The sequence below is a fragment of the Aulonocara sp. 'chitande type north' Nkhata Bay genome, linkage group LG1 (assembly GCF_057382095.1).
Source record: "Aulonocara sp. 'chitande type north' Nkhata Bay isolate Kocher_YH1m ecotype deep benthic linkage group LG1, A_spYH_male_GT1.1, whole genome shotgun sequence".
NCBI lineage: Eukaryota > Metazoa > Chordata > Actinopteri > Cichliformes > Cichlidae > Aulonocara > Aulonocara sp. 'chitande type north' Nkhata Bay.
The window spans coordinates 40,809,348-40,830,965 of record NC_141344.1 but is presented as its reverse complement, the minus strand read 5'-3'; the positions used below and the strand labels follow the sequence as shown (position 1 = coordinate 40,830,965).

At 40.0% G+C, this 21,618-nt stretch overlaps 1 protein-coding gene across 1 annotated transcript; it reads left to right on the top strand.

Annotated features, from left to right (window-relative positions):
• Positions 1 to 3,149: 3,149 nt before the first annotated feature.
• plekho2 (pleckstrin homology domain containing O2) lies at positions 3,150 to 21,011 on the top strand. The gene is made up of 7 exons (XM_086296419.1): positions 3,150 to 3,726; positions 9,976 to 10,125; positions 10,351 to 10,473; positions 12,929 to 13,033; positions 13,136 to 13,234; positions 16,360 to 16,632; positions 16,740 to 21,011. Exons 1-7 carry the CDS (start codon positions 3,718 to 3,720, stop codon positions 18,036 to 18,038), a joined length of 2,058 nt encoding a protein of 685 aa, XP_086152545.1. The 5' UTR covers positions 3,150 to 3,717; the 3' UTR covers positions 18,039 to 21,011.
• Positions 21,012 to 21,618: the final 607 nt, after the last annotated feature.

Here is a 21,618-nt window from a genome sequence, read left to right as displayed (position 1 = left end):
ACTTCTATTCAAGTTTTTGCTTTTTAAAAGTTTTCCCCAGTTCATCATTGCACCATCGTAAGTGGTACAGTGAAACTTTCTCTCATCATGTGTCCTGACACCCTGACAAATAGTTGCCACTAACCTTTGGAGGAGTTGGAAATTCCCTTAACGACTGAGTGTGTGGCACCTGAATTTTCAAGATAGGACATAACTAATGTGAACAAAGGCTGTATGCTACCGGGTATGTGAGCTGCAAGTGTGTACCTTCAACCTTGGGTGTGAGTTCCTCTGGCCATGAGCATCATCAGCAGTGTTGTCTAGGGCTGGGCCATATTATACCGTTCACGGTAATACCGGTATAATGTTAGGCAACGATAGGAAAATGAAATATCGCGATAGAATGGGAGTAAAACGCGCATGCGCAGTGCCTTTGTTTTCATACGCACATGGCCGATTGTTGAGGAACCAGAATTGGTTTGTAAAAATGGTGCAACTTCAGTGATGTGGAACTGGTTTGGTGTTTGTCCGTCAGATACACAACAAAGCACATTTTTTTGCAGAACATGCAAGCGGCCGTTGTTATTGTCGTATTTGTCGGACTAAGATGCTCTTAAATCTGGGAGTAATCTGGTTCCCAAACTCCGTATATTTGACTTCAGGTCAAACAACACTGCAGCATCACTGAGAGTTAAAAACTGTCTAAATTCTTTCATCTTTAATAAAACGATCAGCATTGCTGCTTTACCAGGTGTAACTATGAAGTTTAATTTCCAGGCATCCATGAAAACAGAATTTATTACATTTAACGGAGTTAGAAGTTAGCAGGAAGCTAGCGGAAGTTAGCTCGCTAGTTTCGCTAGTTACCTAAGCATGATATAGCATGTTCTGACTGAGAGATTTCTGAAAAAAATCAAACGTACAGCTCTGCTATCACTTCCAACATAAATGAAGACAGGAAACTAAACAGCAGTGACGTTTGTAGGGTTACTGAAGTTGGGCTAGCTGCTATATAATGATGTGCTACGTGATCGCTAGCGACACAGCTATGTTAGCATAACATAAACAGTGAAGCTGGAGGACGAACACTAACACTTTTCCACTTATAAAAGTTAACGTGAAGGTTCTTCATGGTTAGAGACAAATGCAATCGCATGGCAGGATGCTGTAAACGGACCAAACTTCAGTCAGGAGAACAACTGAGATAATCCATCCACAATACGAGGTTAGTCATTAATATACTGCAACAACATGGGAATAGAGCAGCTGCCAGAGAATTCAACATTAAGGAATCAATGGTACAGAAGTGGAGGAAGCAAGAAGAATGAGTTTAATAAAGTTTGATTTATCTGACTGCTTTGTTTCGCTTAATGTGCCTTATAATCCCGTGCACCTTATGGTCCGAAAAATGCGTACTGCACACTGCAGTTTAATGTTGCAAAGCACCTCTTTTTAACTTCAGTGGATATTATACATGGTTATGCTCAGGACATGTCAGCCCATTTCTAGTGGAAATGCCTTTTGGTTAAACTTTCAGCAAGCAATTTGCATTTGCACTGTTACATTTTTATAAAGCTTTAATGTACATAAAAACTGTTGTGATATTTTGATACCATGGTAGCATTTACAGGATATTGTTTTGTAGTGATATTATACAGGAAAACTTACTCAATAAGGCCCATTTACTAGTTGTTTTTCTCTTTCTCTGTGACCCAAGAATTAATGTGTAAGAATCACAGGATGGTACCTCAAGGTTGAAAACACCACAGAGACCACTTCCTTACTCCCATCCTCCCTTCTTTATCTCCTAGAAAAGGCTTGTTAAAGGCCAGGTGGTTTGTTTCAGAATTCACTAATGAAAGAACTCTGTATTCTATGTCTAGGAGTGTATTTCGCTGGGATGATCATAAATTGTAGCTGAACTGATAAACTATACAAAGGATACTTCTTTGCTCAGAGGGCAGGAAGACGCTTCCTTATTTGGTCTGTACCGGTTTGAACTGAGAATCTGCTGACACACGAACCTTTTTCCTCTATATAAACTGTTGTCTGATGAATAAACCTTTGAGTTGATTTTGGGAAAGCAACCTGAAGCAGTCTGTGTTTCCTTGTTCTCCCAAGCTACTCCCGACGTCGTAACTAACCTGCTGAACGGCATACTTGAGTGTTACTTTGAATAATTTTGAATCTTATAGGATAAAGACAAAACTCTGCTTATAGGTGCCCACGCCTCGGAGGAAACCCGATCCACGGATGACCCGGGACGGAGATTTCTTTCAAAAACCAGCTTCTTGTTTAAGTGAAAATAAATGGAAGGTTGTCTTTTTGCGCTAGTAATGTTGTGGAGTTGTATTTTGTCTCGCATCAATTATATCGTCGGTTATATCGTTATCGCAAATTTTCAAATATATATCGTGATAAATATTTTTGGCCATATCGCCCTGCTCTAGTGTTGTCCTTGTTGTGGCAGTCTTTAGCTCACATTATGCTGTTTCTGGAGCTTCCTCTTCTTCTACCTGTGGGATTGCCAGACTCTTTAAACATGGTTAGGGTTGCCTTGTAGAGCTCGTTGCCAATCTTCTTCTCTCGCCCCACACTCTAGAAGAAATAAAAATATATCCACTCTCTTTCACTTATCCTTATCAGCCTTTCCCAGCTACCATGGGGCAAGAGGAAGTGTACACGCTGTGCAGGTCTCAACAGTCTGTTGCAGGGCTAACACATTTCTATCAGAGTGACTCATATGCATTTTTATACCAGTTCTTTTTACTGACCTGTTGCCAATTCACTATGATTGACTGACTTTTCTTTTCCCTGTCTTTGGAATTACACACCTTTTCCAAGGATGTAGCTGGCATCAAAACTTTTTTTTTTACCACACTGGCCTCATTTGAGGTATTGCTCCCTGAAAACTCTTAAAATGTCTTTTAAAATAAATATAACTAAATAAATGACTAAATCCTTTGCTTTCTTTATATTTTGTTGGGGTGATACGCCGTCTATTTTCATTCTATTTCAGAATTTGTGCGACCACTTCGATTGCGGATTAGAAAGATGCGTGCTACAGATTTCAAACATAACCTCACAAACCAACAGGAACAGCCACACCTACCAGGAAGTGCTGAGTGAATGAAGTAGTGACTATAGCGAACATGCTAGGTCACAGCACTGTGATGTTAGTTATTATGTACAACGACTTTGAAAAGAAAGTAAACAAACAAACAACAAACCCCTCCCCCTCCCGCTGTCTGCCAAGCAGTGGAAAAGTTTCCTGCGGTTTCATCCACGGAGTGATGGCCGAGCTGTGAGTCTGCTTGTCAAAGGATGCTGGAGCTGCAGCTGCGGGTCTTGTTGGTCCGCTGCAGACGCAGACGCGGGGCCGCAGACGCAGATGTCCACTTTAACGCAAGCGTGCTGCGAGGATGCGTGGCTGCTGCACGCGCACACACTGCTCGCGTTGCTCCTCCTTGCAGATTTTTCAGTTCAAGAGTGTAAAGGGACTTCAACCGGAAACTACTTTTTTTTTCTTCGAACTTTTTCTGTCAGAAAAAAAGGAAAACGGGCCGACCCTCCTTGTCATAAACTGACTATTTCCTTATTTTTGCTCATTAACGTGTGCGCTGGAAATGTGTCAGCTGCCGGCCCGCAGGCGACAACTCAAGCGTTTTTGGTGAGAAAGGGCGACGTCGAGTGATTCTGGGCTAGTCAGCAGCCACATAACGGAGCCCAGTCTTTATCATGGAAGATGTGAGTAGTCCCTTGAGTCTTACTGCGTGTGCTGCCTGCCCTTGTTGTGCTTTTGTTTTGTGACAGTTTCACCACTTTTGACAGAAGCGTTGAATCAAAGCACCCCGTGACGTTAGAATAATGTACTTTGCAAAGGCGCGATCAGCTTCTGAGGCCCGAAGAGTGCTGGCAGTGTGAAGCTGGAGCACTTTTCATGGGAGAGTCATGCGAAGCAACAAGTTGTTAGGTGACGTTTCCAGCAGACGGGCTTGCCTGCTTCAGTCAACTGCAGTGAAAACGTTCTGGGGCTGGAAACACCTGTTCACCTGTCTCCACGTCACCGATCCACGGAATCTGCTCCTTCCAGCACAGAGTCAGGGTGGAAGGACCACAGCCAGGGCAGGGCGGCTAATTCCACCCACAAACTGACCGCGTTAATGAAAGAGCGCAGAGAGAAAATGTGGAGCCTTTCAGAGAGAAACTCTGGTAAACGCGATTAGCGGTTCATCACTGGCTGCCTGGTTGGTTCTGGCAGGACAGCAGCAGGACATGCCGAGCCTCGCACGGCTACACAAACAGGATAAAAAGGCAGAATAGAATCAAACGGAAGAAAGTAGCTGAAGTGTACGTTCGGCAGTTGTTCTCTGAGTTTTAAGGCTGCGTTAGTGAGGGCCTCTCTTATCTTAGTACGTTATGATTTATGACAACCTGCGGCCGCAGTCTCAGGATCAGATAGTCTGGTCATCTGCTGAAAACTTGACGCTTTTCATTCAAAAACATCACAGTTACCCAAGTCACAGTATTCTATATATGACCTGCATACCTCAGTTACATTTGGGCATTTTGAGGAAGCCAGTTTACCAGAATAGGGAAGTCAGAAAGACACATACTATGTCAACTACTGTATGTAAGGAACTTGTTGTGCACACTTAATGCATGTGGTGCCACGCCCTTTGAGTGGGATTCATCAAAAGTATGCTGTTTGTTAGCTGCTCTCTACCTTCAGTCTACAGTGTCACGATTAAAGCAGCAGCCTCTCTTTTGCAATCTGTTCAGTCTGGAATTTGCAGTGCTGATGGTGAAATCAGTTAATGCATTTGAAAACATCAGTGTGACTCTGTGGCGATCGTCACATCCAGCTTGGCTCGGGTTCACTGAGGAAGACGCCATAGAAACTGCCTGAAGTAGAACTGCTGGAAGATTTAAGAATGTGTCAGAGATCAGTAAGATTTGAGTCCTACATTTTCACTGTGTGGGCTAGCTTCACTAAAGGTTGTCTCTAGCTCATCAGCGGGTCACTCTGTGATCTGCATGTAAAGCAGAACTGAAACGAGTACATGGGCATGTTTATGCCTGGAGAGTCCCACCATGTGACTGTGTTTCTGTATTTTTAATTTGCACTTCCCTGCTCACCTATTTTCTTAAACTTGCACCCAGAAAGCGTCACAGCCCTTCTGTGATGACCAATCGCCTTGGCTCTGAGTCATCTACACTCTCCATTCCTCTCTGACCTCGTCAGAGAAAAGAAAAGAAACTCACATTGTTGTCGGGCAGAAAACAGCTCTCTCTCATCATCACAGTCAAGCTTTCTTCCCTACAATGGATGAATGTCTGCACACCATCATACTTTGGGTCCACCTTTCATAGTAAGCAATGGACAATATGCTGTTTCCATATCAAGAAGGGCATAAACCTCTTTTAAAACACCAGCACAAAACATACCAGGACATCAAGGATCTCATATTGTGTAAGTTTAATTGTAATAAAATGTAAGGAATATTTAATACTACGAGTGGCAGCTAGCCGACACTGATGCATACAAAAAAGAGGCCCGATTCATAACTATGAGTCTCAATGATATGTAAGTCATTAACAGTCATAAACACAGCCAGTGTACTGGCAGATAAATGCTATAACAGGAGGTGTTGGACTGGTGCTTTTGGTTGCGCTAATCTTTGTTTGGAGAACAGTGAGTCCAGAGTGCATTTCAGTAGTTTTCATCCCCTGTATTCAATATGAAAAATACATTTGTAATGCTAATGAGAAGCAGTACATTTTTTTTTTTTACTATTTACATTTGGGAATTCATAATGAAGAACTGTGTGCACTAATATAGCATGACACTTTATTATAAACACAAGACTGTGGGTGTTAATGTGCTATGTGTCACGGCTGCAAGAGTGTTCTAAAAAATGTGTTGTCCCCATCATCTTTTACTTCTTTGGCCTACAGAATATGAGCTGTTCTGCAGAGTTTTGTGGCTCTTTACCATAGAAAGTTGACTCAGTTTTCACTAGAAATAAAGAGAGATGCTGCTTTGCAAACACTGACTAAAGAGTAAGGACCACAAAGTGGAAATTTTTGTTAGGTCAGTTGCTATCAAAACTTTAGGACACCACTGTGGTCTGTGGTGTTATATGTACACATATATATATATGTTATATATATATATATATGTAGGCCTATAAATTAGGTTTAAATCTAGAATGGACTGCAATTTTATACAATAAGTTGACTTATTGAATAATAGTGCTACACTGATTTCTGATAACACTGATAGTGTTATTCACTCTACAGTTGTGTGTGGAACCTACTAAGGCTTAAACAGTGAAGCTGCACCTTTTTAAACTTCAGACATGTGGTAGGTACTCGTACTGACTGGCTAATTGACTTGCTAACAATATGTTCTGACCCCCCCCCCCCTCTCCAAAAAAAAAACCAAACAAAAAAACCCCCCCACTTAACCCTGCTGTCTTCTTCCAGCCTGTCGGGGGTTAAAGTGTGAGTTACGCTGAGACTTAAACTGGGAATGAATGCCAGATACACCCTAAACTTAAAGTACCACTTCCACAAAAGCACCTACTCTGTTTTCTAATCCTCTTCTAAGACCCAACTTGCATGAGATACCTTTGCTTAGTATCTTGTCACTTTGTAACTGTACTATAATTTATCCCTGCATGTTTTTTTAACAGAGCGATGGTAGGTAGGTGTTGATCCATTTTTGCAGCAACCACAACACCACAGATAGGAGAGGTAATAGATCACAAGCATGTGTGGGCAGTTTTAGGTAAAACATTGTTTCGCGTCTGACTTCCTGTCTAAGTCCAAAATTGGAACTTTGTAACTTACCATCTGATATCATAGTGCAGAGCTGCAGCAGTCGGCTCAGGCTTGAGTAATGGAAACCTTTCTGTGTTCCAAGGGTTTGATCAGCCCTACACAGTAATTCCATCCAGGAGCACCAATGACTATTCTAGTTGTGCTATCACTTTATTTTGAAAGCTAGCTTTTCAGTTTTGCCCTTTTACCCTTCATTTGCTGCTGCGGTGCTCTTCACTAAGATAAGAGATACTCTGAGTTACAGTAAAAGTGCTTAAGAGTGCTCCCACTTAGCCTAACCCATAATAAGAAATCTTAGATTATTTGCAGTTGGAAGAGGATCACGGTTTAAACTGACCAAACATTTCCATGAACAAAATGTTGCTCAGCAGTATTTAACCTTCCTGCCTTCTTGGGACCTTTTTGTGCCACTGCTATGTGTTAAATGGCTGCCATTTCCACTGTGTTCAGTGGAATATAACCAAACTTGCCACAGGATAGTTTTTACCTGTCAATGTTAATATTCCAGTGTGAATTCCTTAAATCAGCCTAAAATGGCTGAGCAGCAGAAATCCCCACACCCATCACCCTGGGGACCATTTTCTGCCCATTGACTTCCATTATAAACGCTATTTTTCAACCCCAAATTATCATCATATGATTTTATTTTTTCTTCTTTTCTTGGATGTCAATGAAGACTCAGGGCCTTGAAGTTTTAATTTTTAAATTGCAAAAAAAATGCAAAAAAAATAATGGCAGGTCAAAATGTATGTTGGTGCCAATCTTTGGTCCATCTAAAGGCCTACTTATAATGACAATCACATATTACTTCAACTGGTTTTTTGTGGAAATATTTAGTTTCGTTTTTTGGTTTTTGGGGCTTATAACACAGGGCGCTCATGTAATAACACTGGGATTTGAAGGGTTAAAACAACGAAAATATAATTAAAACTTTACATGAATATTTCAGGGAGAAGTAGTTTTACAAGGTTGGCTAATTTAAAGTGGAATAAAATATGGATATATGGTCTTTTTATGGCGTGGCTGAGAATGGTCCCTAGGGTGATGGGTGTGAGTTTTTTAAAGGATGGCAGGAGGGTTAAACATTATTGCTCAAAGTTTAAACATTGAATGTCATCTACCTGCACTCTACATTCAGAAGCACCTTAAAAATTGGCTTAAAAACTAGGATCAGATTTATCACAAGGCTCCACATTCAAAAATATTGGCATTTTCAACATGGGATTGAATAGGAATGGATAGGTTGGATATCATTTCCGACTTAGAAAGCTGCACAGTGTGCCAGACCACAGCTGATCCACTGAATTCTGTCCCGTGTTGCTGTGTAATACCCAAAGCATGAGCAACAGCACACAGGTTTTTAAAGCCAGAAAAAACCATGCACAGAGGAAGTTAACAGCAAAGTGACAGCAGCGTTGAGGTATTTCACCTTACATACACCAGCAGGTTTTATTTTTGAGTTTGCAGTAGTTGCTAATTTCACCACAGTCTGTGGTCAAATCAGCCATCTACTTATCTACAACTCAACCAATCTATGTCTAAGTTGAGTCTGACTTTGACTTAAATATCACATAATGACCCATAGTTTCTTCCTCACACTGGAGATTACACAGTTTTTAGCGCTAGTATTGTCTCAGCAGTCTGTATAGGAAGACACCTGACAGCAGATGTTAAAGGTCTGCACGTCTGCAAGCAGTCTCACTTGAAACCAAAGGTTTGTTCTTAAGAACTGTCCAGTACACAGTGAAACGAGACAACATTCCTCCAAGAGCTTGGTGCTACAAATGACATATAACAGACAAACAACACGCAAAGTGCAATGTGCAAAAGTTGCAAAAAACCAAAACAAAGACAGTGCAACAGCCAACAGAACAGAATGATACAGACACAAGACAGTGCAGGCACAGCAGTGCAATAGAAATGTGCAAAAGACTGAGCATTGTGCAAAAAGTCACTTTGTGTATAAAGGTGTGTGTGTGTCAGTCCAGTCACCGAGTGTTCAGGAGTCTGACGGCTTGGGAAAGAAACTGTTTCGCAGTCTGACAGTGAGGTTTTGTGGATGCAGCGGGTGCTCCAGGTGTCTGTGGTGGGGGGAAGAGAGGCTCCAATGATCTTCTCAGCTGCTCTCACAATCTGTTATACATCTGTATCAACTTGAGAGAAAGGCAGATGTGAAATGTAAAAGTGAGGTCAGAGGTCAAATATGATATTGGATGCAAACTATAATGTGATATTTAGATTCCCATTTTCCAGTGTCATTTCCCAAATGTCCATACAAACACATTTTTTATATAGCTCTATATAACATTATCAGGAGAGGTCAAAGCGATCCTGTTAACATTCAGAATGACATACAAATGCTACCAAAAACAAAACCTCCTTGGTGAGGGTGATATCCTCAGTGGTATGACTCAGTTGCCTGGAATAATCCAAATTCGGTGCACTGCACACTGTTGTTTGACGACTCTTGTGCCTCTAATAATGACTGGAGTGTCCTTTGTGACGTCACTTGTAGGAGCCCATCCAGAAAGCTGCCGCAGTATTCTCCTGGATGGTAGTTGTTGCCACTCAGACGATGTCACCACATAGGTGCTGATATATGAGGAGAGCCCTGCTCTCAAAAACCGACATAGATGTAAAAGTTGGATTTAAGAAATAAGTACATAAAGTTTTAAAAACATGTTTAGAGCCATCTTCTGTCATTGAACGTGACGCCATGTGATTGGTTGGTTGCAGCTGATAGACATATTAGTTTATGTTTACTAACTAGTGACAGAATCGACGACGCAGAGGAAAATGAGGACTCTACAAAACTCCAGGAAAAACAGCACTTTTATCACATTGACACATCCAGGCTTCAGTATCTTGACAGTTTCTGTGGGCTGTGGGTGACAAATGACAGTAACACTACTTGATATAACCTTTAATATGTGCTCATGCTAATAAATCACTTTAGTTGCTCATAAATTTGGATTCCACGTTGGTGAAAATGTGCAGAAGAGAATCAACACCTCTGTTCTTTTCCTGTACAGGTATATTGTACGACCGTCATTTAGAGCAGTGATAAAATGAAAGTGAATATAATTGTCTGCATCCTGCAAGTATGCTGGTGTGTACTGAGTGTGACTTCCTTCCTCTGTATCAATACAGGGTGCAAAAGAGGACCCAGCCCTCCAGAAAGAGCCTAAGTTCCTGAGTAAGGCTGGCTGGTTGAAGAAGGGCTATGGCAGACTGCTGGCAAGCTATAAAGACCGCTACATCCAGGTGGAGAAGACAGAGATTGTGGTGTATGAAAATGAGGTATATAAAGTTTCAATACATCGGGTGTGAGAATATGAACTTATATCAATATTGCCATTTAATTCTTGTAGTCTTGCAGCTGTTAACTTTTATTTAACATCAGATAATCAAGTAGATGGTCTAATTTCTCTCTTGCTTGTTGATAAGATAATAAGCTAAAATGATGTTGGCTTTATCCTTAAATTATACACACAAATTTTCAAATATCAGTCATTTGTGTTGCAGGACCTACAGAACTGCTTGGAGAGGCTTGACCTGGAAAACTATGACAAATGTCATGAATTAAAGAGCCCCTTCACGAAGAAGCAAAGACTTATACTCATACGATCGGCAAAGTCCACAAATAAGGTGAGAGAAGAGTCTGTCTCTCTATCTCTTTCTGTCCCTGTCACAAACATTTGTCCTGCCTGCACAAAGAACACGTTGTAGATCGTGGTGCAGGTAAGCAGCAGGCTCAGATTAGTGGTGCTGGTTGCAGTGATGCTGGTGAGCAATCCGGTTGTTCAGTGATGACGTGACGAATCCTACTTCTGGGCCTAAAGTAGTCTGCGTTTAATATGGCTTTTGTGTTGTTAACATGTTTAATGTTTTGTATTTTCTTCTATTTAATCTCAAAAAGCTCCTAAAACAGTCAGTGATCCCTGTTGACCTCCCTCGGCTTTTATTACCGCTAATCATTTATTTAAGCTCAGTTTTTAAAACCTTAGGATGTAACTACAGCCCAGCCCATGCAGCAGTATATGAATGACTAACCTCGTATTGTGGATGGATTATCTCAGTTGTTCTCCTGGCTGAAAGCTTGGTCCTTTTACAGCATCCTGCCATGCGATTACATTTGTTCCTGACCACCGAGAACACTCACCTTAACTTTTATCGAGTGGAAAAAAAAGTTAGCTTGTTTATATTATGCTAACATAGCTGTGTCGCTAGCGGTCACGTAGCACATCATTATATAGCAGCTAGCCCAACTTCAGTAACCCTACAAACGTCACTGCTGTTTAGTTTTCTGTCTTCATTTATGCTGGAAGTGATAACAGAGCTGTACATTTTAATTTGTTTCCAAACCGCCGCAGTCAGGACATGCTATATTGTATTTAGATAGAAGCTAGCGAGCTAACTCCCTGCTAACTTCTAACTCCGTTAAATGTCATAAATTCCGTTTTCATGGATGCCTGGATGTTAAACTCAATTGTTACACCTGGTAGAGCAGAACGCTGATCATTTTATTAAAGATGAAAGACTTTAGACAGTTTTTCAACTCTCAGTAATGCCATAGTGATCGTTTGATATATGGACCTGCAGCGGAGTTTAGACCCAGACACGGCTAGTGACGTCAGACTGAACAACCGGATAGCCTGCAGCCAGTGATGCGAATGAACAGCGGGTCACGGTTACCAGTGCTGTCACAAATGGCTCAGAATGATATGGTGGAAGCTGCATCCAGTTCTCCAAAGGCTGATTTGATAAATGATGAAGGAATATGACAGGAAAATGATATCAAGGACTGCTTAGACGCTGGCAAATGTGATAAGTGGCTGAAAATCAAGGTAGCCGGCAGACGAGAGGAATGACAGTTGAGGCTGCAGGTAGTTTTTGGTGTTTCACAGTTCTCAGACATAGTGTCACAGGACGAGCATCAACAGTCATACTCCCTACAGGAAATTTCCTATTTTCTAATAAAACCTTTGGGAGTTAGAGAAGTTAGAGTTCTTTTCCTGATCTGCACATGTTTATTAAACCTACCGTATTTTTCGGATGACAAGGCGCACCGGATTATAAGGCGCATTAAGCGAAACAGATAAATTGATAAGTCAAACTTTACTCAGTCATTCTTCTTGCTTCCTCCACTTCTGTACCATTGATTCATTAATGTTGAATTCTCTGGCAGCTGCTCTGTTCCCATGTTGTTGCAGTATATTAATGACTAACCTCGTATTGTGGATGGATTATCTCAGTTGTTCTCCTGACTGAAGTTTGGTCCGTTTACAGCATCCTGCCATGCGATTGCATTTGTCCCTGACCACCAGAATCCCTCACGTTAACTTTTATCGAGTGGAAAAAAAGTTAGTGTTCATCCTCCAGCTTCACTGTTTATGTTATGCTAACATAGCTGTGTCGCTAGCGGTCACGTAGCACATCATTATATACCAGCTAGCCCAACTTCAGTAACCCTACAAACGTCACTGCTGTTTAGTTTTCTGTCTTCATTTATGTTGGAAGTGATAGCAGAGCTGTACGTTTGAATTCTTTCATAAATCTCTCAGTCAGAACGTGCTATATCATGCTTAGGTGGAAACTAGCGAGCTAACTTCCTGTTAACTTCTAACTCCATTAAATTTAATAAATTCTGTTTTCATGGATGCCTGGATGTTAAACTTAATAGTTACACCTGGTAAAGCAGCAACGCTGATCATTTTATTAAAGATGAAAGAATTCAGTTTTTAGACAGAAGCTGACGGAGTTTTGGACCCAGATGCCTCCGTGAGGCTCCTGACGTAATGCTCCAACAATCCATCAAGCAGTGCGGCTTCGTAGCTTAGCAAAGTCGTACTAAAACATTTTTTGACAGATTTTTGAGCGCCATGTACCACATAAAATCGGTTCATGGTCAGTAAGCACAACCAGAATTCCTACGTAAGGGCCTGTGGCCTAAATAGATTATTTCTTATTCTTAAAAAAAACACAATAATGAGCACAGTTTTTAAAAATAGAAGAAAAAACTGTCAATACTCCTGTTATTGTGTCGCAGTTCGATTATCTACCTTAGTTTGAGTTGACTATTGTCTGCTTCATTCATTCACAGGTCCATGATGTTAAATTCCAGGCTCAGACAGTGGAGGACAAGGAGGCTTGGATTAAAGCCCTCAGTGATGGCATTAATCGAGCAAAGAATAAAATTTTTGATGAGGTAAACATGCGATAGAGCCATAAATTTATCTTAAATCTTGTCTTTGTCTCGGTTTTAATAAGCATGTAGTTTTAAAACTCAAATTATTTCTTATTTTCACAGGTGAAGATTGATCAAAGCAGCAACTTAGAGCACGTTACTCGAACAAGACCCAAAGGGAACCGCAACCGGCGTCCACCGACCAGGATACACATGAAAGAGGTGCGTGTCAAATTGAAATAGTGCTTGTAGTATTGTTGTAACGTGTCTTTTGTTTTAATTTGCTCTTAATACAAACTTTGCTTCCGTGGTTACCTGGGTCTTTGATTGATTTGTATTAACTGACATGAAACCCACATCGTAACTAATCAACGTAACTACATTACTAAGGTTGTGTTGTGTTAAGATGCAGAGCCAGAATGAATGTGATTAGTAACGCCAGGATTTACCTGTTATTTAAAATCAAAAATGTCCATGCTGTATGCCACTGGATGCTATATTCTAATAGAAAGGCTATTTGTTTGGGCCCAGTACATTAAAAATAAGCTGCCAACCGCAGTGAGTTAGAATAGTGAGTCACTGTGGTTTTAGATAGATTTATATTATTTAAATTTGATATCATATTGACCATTTATGGTAGTAAGGGGCTTTGACTGCAGCTGTGCCATATAATAATGCCTGTGATAATATTGTTATAAATTTTTCACAATATCAATTTTACTTATATTGTCACAATGTCATTGCTTGTGCAACAATAACACAAGCCCAGCCATGTCTGAGAGTAAGAGCAACGTATCACCCTCTGATAATAATTTAGTACCTAAAAAGGAGCGACTCCAACAATCTCCAACAAGGCACAGTACTTATGCAAGAAAGGAAATGACTCTACCGAATGTCACTGAAGAACTGGCAGGTTGCATTGCATATCACAGGAAGCGCAGATAGTGGATGGAAATTACTGAGGCTTACATGGTGGGGTAGAAAAGCAGGCTCCTGTTTCTGTAAGCATGTTCTGAGTTAATTAACTCTGACATTGGCAAAACACAGAGTTTCCTGTTCCAAAACAGCCAATCAGAGCAAGTTCAATTAGCTCCGAGGATGTTAAGCATGAGTTAGGTGTGATTATCATTCACCATGGCAACATGTAAACAAAAAGTGAGTTTTAAGGTCATGTGATCTAAGGAATATGAACAAGTTTCAGTGCTTACCACGATATAAAAAGAGTCATTTTAATCAGCTTGGGCAACTTTGTCATCATCACAGACAGAATGAGTCTGACATAATACGTATCATTTTATTATATCCACGATCATCATGCAGCCAGCTTGAACTTTCATTAGATGAAGCTGAATCCTAATTTTACATTCATTTTGAATGTATTTATTCAAAATGTACATAATGTATATAAGAGAAAAGGTGTGAAGGAACAGATTAGACAGTTTGCTGATGGACCTGTGAGAGCAACAGACAAGAGGTGGATCCACCCTCTGCTCAGATTTATTCAATAAAAGGTTTTTCTGCACTTATTTATGAACATTTCATTTTTTCTATAATTCCAATAATAAAGAATTCAATTGTTTCTGCCATTATTAAATTAAATGTTTGAGATCAGAAAAACTTTAATGTTCCCAGTGTGAGTATTGATGATTTGATCTGATGTCAGTCTTCACTGATAGTTGCTGTTTCACATTTAACTAAAAAAAAGTTTTTTGAATGTAAGGTTTCCTCAGAAAAAGGCAAATATGTCACAAGTGCCTTGGCTTTTATAGAGCTGTTTGTAAACTGATCATCTAGATTTGACATATTTCAGGACAGTTTTGGAAGGATGACGTTTTTTAACAGATCATCCCAGAACAAAATAAGCCACTATGAACGGATCCAGGCCCATAACCCATAATCCTCTCCATTTCCTGGTTCTGGGTTGAATCTCGATCTGTGAACTAAAAAAGTGAAAATAAATAAATAAGGTCAGTTTGTTGGCCTACAATTTTGTTACTTGACTGGCATTGATGACGTATTGATGAATTTGTTTCCTGAAACTCTGGATGTCTACAAGACTGAGTCAAAAAATAATTAGTGTACTGCTTTTCCTAAAGCTTGCCTCTGATTTATGCCCTCATTACAATAATAATTAAAAAGGCTAAGACATTTTTTACCACAATGAATTTTAAGTGAAAGAAATACAATTGAAGTTCAGACTTCCAACTTTAACTCAGCAGGTTAAACAAAAAGATTGCATCAAAATGTGAAGAACTAAAGCATTTTTAAGACAACCTATTCATTTCAGGGGCTCAAAGGTAATTGGAAAAATTAGCTAACTGAAAATAAAATGTTCATTTCTCATACTTGGCTGAAAACCCTTTGCTGGCAATGACAGCCTGAAGTCTTAAACTCGTGGACATCACCAGATGCTGGTTTCCTCCTTTTTAATGCTCTGCAGGCCTTTACTGCAGCATTCAGTTGTTGTTTGTTTGTGGGCTTTTCTACTTTTTTCTATTCTATTCTACATGAAAGTAAGGTCTCTGCATCATGAAGATGATTGCATCATCAACTCACAGTGTTGGTCTGCATATCTCATCAACAGCTGTTTTTGTTTGTTTGTTTGTTTTGTTTTAATAATGAGGTTGACGCAGCATGGTTTTGGTGCAGCTGTGCTGACTTCTGTTTATTATTGTGTAGTGGAGACCATTCTGACAAGAAGGCACAACAAAGAGTGCTGAAATCTGCCCCCAAAATGATTAAAGTTAGACACAAATCACTGTACACATTTGTAAATCTTAGTTTATGTATGTGGATGATATCGTACGATATGGCAAATAGTTCTCAAATTGAGCAACATTCTGCAGTACAGCTTCCTCCATGAGGTGAATGTTATCTGAAACACTGGTATATTCTCCTGTTTGACACTCAGGTTCTAAACGTGTTGGCTAGCAGTACAGGTCCCTAGAATACCGCTGTGTCAGCTATCACGATCAAGCAGGGACTGTTTATCAGATAAGGGGGTGGAGTCTAATTCACAGAGTTCACATGGGGTGAAAGGAGAATAGCAAACCCAGTGAGGGTAGTGATGGTCTGTGAAGGCAAGGGTGTGTGATGGAGGAGGCAGCAGAGGCTTGTAAACAGATTATCATAAGGAAACTTTTAGCTTATTTGCCCACTGCTTGTCTCTCACCTTGAACCTACTGATTTAATTTGCACTACTCCACAAATCCTTGGTATTCTAGTTTGGCCTTGATCTTGTTCCCGTAGGTTCCTTAAATTTCCTGAGCTTCACCCTTAGGTGAACTCTACTCAGTTCTTTCCTGTCCGTGTGCTCTGTGTCATTTAATCATATATTTTTCTTCTAGGTAGCTGATGTGTCATCTGATGGAATCCTGCGCTTGGATCTTGATCTTGAAGATGCCGTAATGCCTAATGGAGCACATTATGCCAATGTTGATGGCAGTGAGACCTCCAAAGAGAAACAGTTGGTGTCAATTACCGAGGAGGAAGCTCAGCCAGATCCAGACGTCAGTCCCCAAAAAAAGGTCATCAAACCTCCAATGCCGCCTATCAAGGAGGCTAAACCCAGCACAGCACATGAAGATGAACCTCAAAAGAATGATGGTTCAGAGAAAAAGGTATGTCAAATTTTTCTAAAAATTGTAATTGTGAAATGTTGTAACATTTGTGCATGTCTTTGTGTTTGGATATCATGGCCTTGCTATAATTGCTATATTATTTGAAGGTACCAATGCCCCCATCGAAAGAAGCAAAACCCTCTACTTCACCTGTTGAAGAAACTACAGAAGAGGCAAAACATGAGAAGATTTCTGAAACAAGTTCTGATGCCAGTAAAAAGGCAGCTCCACCACCAATGCCTCCCAGTAAACCCAGCTCTGTGAGTAATGTTGATGCTTTACAGTCCAAGCCACACTCTCACCCTCCTATGCCTCCATCCAAGGAGAAGAAGCCCTCCCATTCTGGCTCTGAGACAGACCAGCAGGTTGAAGGGATTAGTAATGAGGATAATGAGAAGGAAGATGAAAGTAGGAAGGAGACTATAGAAACAGCCGTGGAAACAGATGAGGCAGTGCAGCTGATTGCTAAAGAAACGTCACCTGATGTGAAAGATGATAAACACGAGAGTCACTGCACAGAAGAAACAGTTAGCAGCAACACAAAGATGGTATCTGACTGTGGGGAACAAATACCCACAGAGTCACTGAGAAAGAGTCCAAGTTCCCATCCAAAATTCAACAAAAAGCCTGATGAATGTGCCGAGCCTGACATACAGCGGATAGAGAGCACCTCGGCTAAGAGTAATCCTAAAGAGGGACCCGACAATACTGCCTCACTCAATTCTGTCGATTCAAAAGACGCACTGGCCGAGAGTGAAGTCCCCTCTTTGAATGACTCAACCACTGAGACCCTTACCCTGAGTCCACTGCTTTATCACTTGTCCGGGGAGAAAAAAAAGCAAGATGAGAAATCTGTAGACAGTGGTCAGCACTCAGATGATGAGAGTGAAGGCTCTGGAAGTCAAGACACATTGGTAGCTGCGACAGCTGCACTCAGGGGAAGCCATTCTGCTTTGGATGTGGTGGATGCTAGTGAGGACAGCATTCAGGTATCTGTTATTTTAAGACCAGCACAGGTCACAACAGTGCCTCAGGTTAGCTCTAAGAACATAAAACCCATCCCTCCTCTCAAGCCCTCAGCCAAGGGCAGGTCAGCCTCAATTGGAAATTTGCTGTCTGAATCTGATGTCTGTAATCAGATGAAAGAGTCTAGCAGAGGTGGAGCTGTGAGTGCTGGGGGTTCTAGTGATGATGTCATTAAACTTGAGACTGAAGTGGCTCTAGAGATGGAAAAGACGAGCAAGCTCTTGAGCAAAGTGTCCCAGGACCATGGAAGTGAAGAGGAGGATGTACCGGGGGATTTGCTGGCTGAGGCCATGGAGAAGCTGAAGAAGGCAGACCACGTCCTCAGGGAGGTCAAGAAACTGAAATTTGCAACAAACGGAAGCAAAAGGAAGAGTTGGTGAACGTCACACACTGACTGAAATTGACCAACTGATAAACCCTTTACCTAGACAGTGATAGTGCAGTCACATCATGGAAAATGTAAAAAGACCCCACTAAATACAATTTGCCTAAAAGTGAAGGGCCAGTGGTATTCTGTATCATCACAGATGGTCGTTTATGATGAGCTTATTCACTCTGTATGATCATGGTGTGCAGGCCTGACCTGGACACTGTACTGGATTCAATTCAGTTCAACTTTATTTACAGTACTGTGCAAAGGTTTTAGGCAGGTGAGGAAAAAATGCTATAAACAAAGAATGCTTTGAAAAATGGAAGTGTTTATCATTTATTTTCACCAATCAACAAAATGAAGTGAAGGAACAAAAGAGAAATCTAAATCTAGTCAGTATTTGGTGTGACCACCCTTTGCCTTCAAAACAGCATCAATTCTTCTAGGTACACTTGCAGAGTTTTTGAAGGAACTCGGCTGGTCGGTTGTTAACCACAGATCTGTGGATGCAGGCTTCCTCACATCCTTCTGTCTCTTCATGTAATCCCAGACACACTCAATGATGCTGGGATCAGGGCTCTGTGGGGGCCAGAGCATCACTTCCAGTACTTGTTCTTAATGACTGTGGCTGCGTGTTTGGGGTTGTTGTCCTGCTGCAGAATACATTTGGGTTCAATAAACAAGCATTTATATTTCTGAAAGCGTTCTTTATAACAGTTTTTCACACCTGCCTAACACTTTTGCACAGTACTGTATATAGAAAGTCACAACAACAGTCACCTCAAAGTGCTTTTAAGGTTTTTGAGCGTTATGCTTTTTAAATGCGCTGTGGTGTGCAACAGTATTAAAGAGGGTTTGAATGAATGGCTGGAATAGTCTGATGGACAAAACTGTGTTATTGTCGATGGTTTTGCTGCACTTGGAACTTTTTGTGGAATTATTTCTAATGGATGTTTTTCTGCAGCGGAAAGTAATGTGTTACTGTATTTTTTTTACTACTGTGTTTTCTTTTGTAGATACAAAATAATGGCCCTCATTACTAATATGTACGTGGGAACAGCCTTACCCTATGCAACAAATGCACTGGCTGATTTTGTTCTTGCACGTGTTTGATAAATGATTTACTTTTGGTAGTCAATCAGACTCTAAATCAGCACGCTCATGCTTGCCGTGTGCAATATGCATAAAACATACAGCCACTCCTCAATTTCCCTGTATAAATAAATTAGTTTACCTGGAGGTGAAGTGGAAAATGCAGTAATGTCATGAGACAGCAGCCTGCACCGCTAAGGCAGAGACACACTCACTGTGACTCAAGTAAAAAAAGTTTGAAACTGATGTAAAAAGACCCGACAGAGTATAAGCAGCTGGAAAGTCTGTCGGCTCCACGTGACAAAACTGACTGTATGAACAAACAAAAAAATTAGACCGCAAGTGATAGAAGTCTTTTTTTTTAAAATGAACAATAAGATAATTTTAGGGAGGATAAACTGATAAAAGACAAAAAAAGATCAAAGAAATACTGGAATATGTTGCAATTAAAAATGTTTCAATTTAGTATTTTGTTTTCTTTGCATACGATTTACTTTTTTATTTAATTGTAACTGAGCATGTTGTGTTTTGTAAAACTGTTAATATTACATGAAAGCAACAACAACAATAATAATAATGATAACAATTCTTAATACTATTAATAGTAGCTTTAGTTATAGTAGTATTCATTTCATTAAATGTCCTTCGGCAGCCATTTGTGTTTGTTTGTACACATGGTACTTCTTCATTTGTTTCTACAGTGCAAACAAATTCAGGTACGAAAATATTGATAAATCATGGATTTGTGTGTGAACTCTTGCTACGCACAGATTTGTCTGTGTGCCTTAACACCTTTAATGTTTCTTAAGGTAATTTTCTTGCTATCCAAAGGGATTTATGTAAAAAAAAAAACTGGAAGCATAGCATCTGGCTTTAGTCATCTCTTATGTTGTGAGCTCTTCTAGACGGATCAATGTTTCAAATCCAGGAGAAGTGTTGGTACACAGCAGGTCTTTGAAGGTTCTGTTCACCTGAGCTGTGAGGACTAACAAAGTATCGATGAATCAATGCTTTAGCCTCCTAAGACCCGAACTCTTTCATGGCAGCATTTTTAATTTCTCTTTGCTATTTGGGTTCATTGGGACCTGATGAATGTAAAAACAAAGAATTACCTGATTTCTTTTTTTACCTGATCCACATATGAGGACATCCGTTTTAAATTTCGATAGAACAGTGGGAGGATGACGTCCTCGTGAGTGGATATCAGGCCCTTGTAGAGCAAAATTTAGTATTTTGGTCTAGACAACCCAAAATGTGATGACCACATATGTGGACGCCAGGTCCTAAGAGGTTAAATATATAATATATAAATATAGGTTAAATATATACAGCTACAAATAAGCACTTCTGTTAATGCCTAAAAGCATTTCTAATCATTTGTGAACCTCAGAAGCTTTTTTCTCTCCTTTTCATTGGGAAGTTTTTGCTGACAAGTTGCTATTAGAGAAATTATACTTTAATCACCGCCTTCATGGTGTTTGTCACTGGTGAAGGTGAAGATGTACGGTGTAGGTAAGGATCTGTTCAGACTCTTAACATTGATAAAGCAAATAAAGGAATATTTTTACTTTACAGGGTTTTTTTATCATTAGTAATATCATTTCATTAATGTACTGTATATTGCACAGAAACGCACTTAGAGCAGCTCTCACTAATGCCTATTACTATTCTCTAATACTTGTCTTTTGTATGGGGGGTATGTGCATCATTCTCCCCTGTCTGAATGTTGAACTGATTATTAATGAAGAATCTTCCGGGTTTTTCTAGTGGTAGAAATGTAATTTTTATGTCCTCCAGAATATGTAAGCATATTTTCATAACAGTAGATCGACTGAAGTTTTGTACTCTTTGATAAAGTTTGCTATTGCTTAAATAAAGATAAATGATTTACTTTTGTTGTTATGTCTTCAGTCTTACAAACCATTTGAAGCATTTATCAACAGTGTTACACATGCTGCACTGTAGCTTCCTTCTGTTATACTGTAGCCTGATATAATCATCCTGCTGAGGTGAGGGTTGAAATTTCTTCGATTGTTTTTTGCACCTTTGTTAAAATTTGTTAACATCCCAACAGCGATTTTTAAAAACCCTTTTTAGAAATAAACACTGGCTAATGTGGTGTGATGGTCAACCAATGCAAAATGAAAGTATATTTGATCATTAAAAAATGTAATGAAACAATAAGTGTTTCAATAAAATTACATCACTTGCTGCTTGCAGCTTCAAATTTACAGTTTTTATGTGATTAGCGGGTTACTTGGACTGTTGTGACTGTAGTGTGAAGTTTGTCATTTTATATTAATAACAGTTTCACAATAGAAATTAAAATGACAACAGCGCTGGGTTAAATTGTTCCTCAAGGAGAGATCTTCTACTTGGGCCAGTGATGAGGAATGGTTGCAGTACCTTTTAGCTGTTTTTAGTGGATTAAAGACACACAAGATCATTAGCTTCATTAATTTGTTCAGATTCAAATTCATTATTGGTCATTTTGTGGG

Coding starts and splice junctions, on each gene's coding strand:
- plekho2 (XM_086296419.1), top strand. Junction 10,474..12,928: donor CGGCAAAGTCCACAAATAAG/GTGAGAGAAGAG, acceptor ATTCATTCACAG/GTCCATGATGTTAAATTCCA. Junction 16,633..16,739: donor ATGATGGTTCAGAGAAAAAG/GTATGTCAAATT, acceptor TATTATTTGAAG/GTACCAATGCCCCCATCGAA.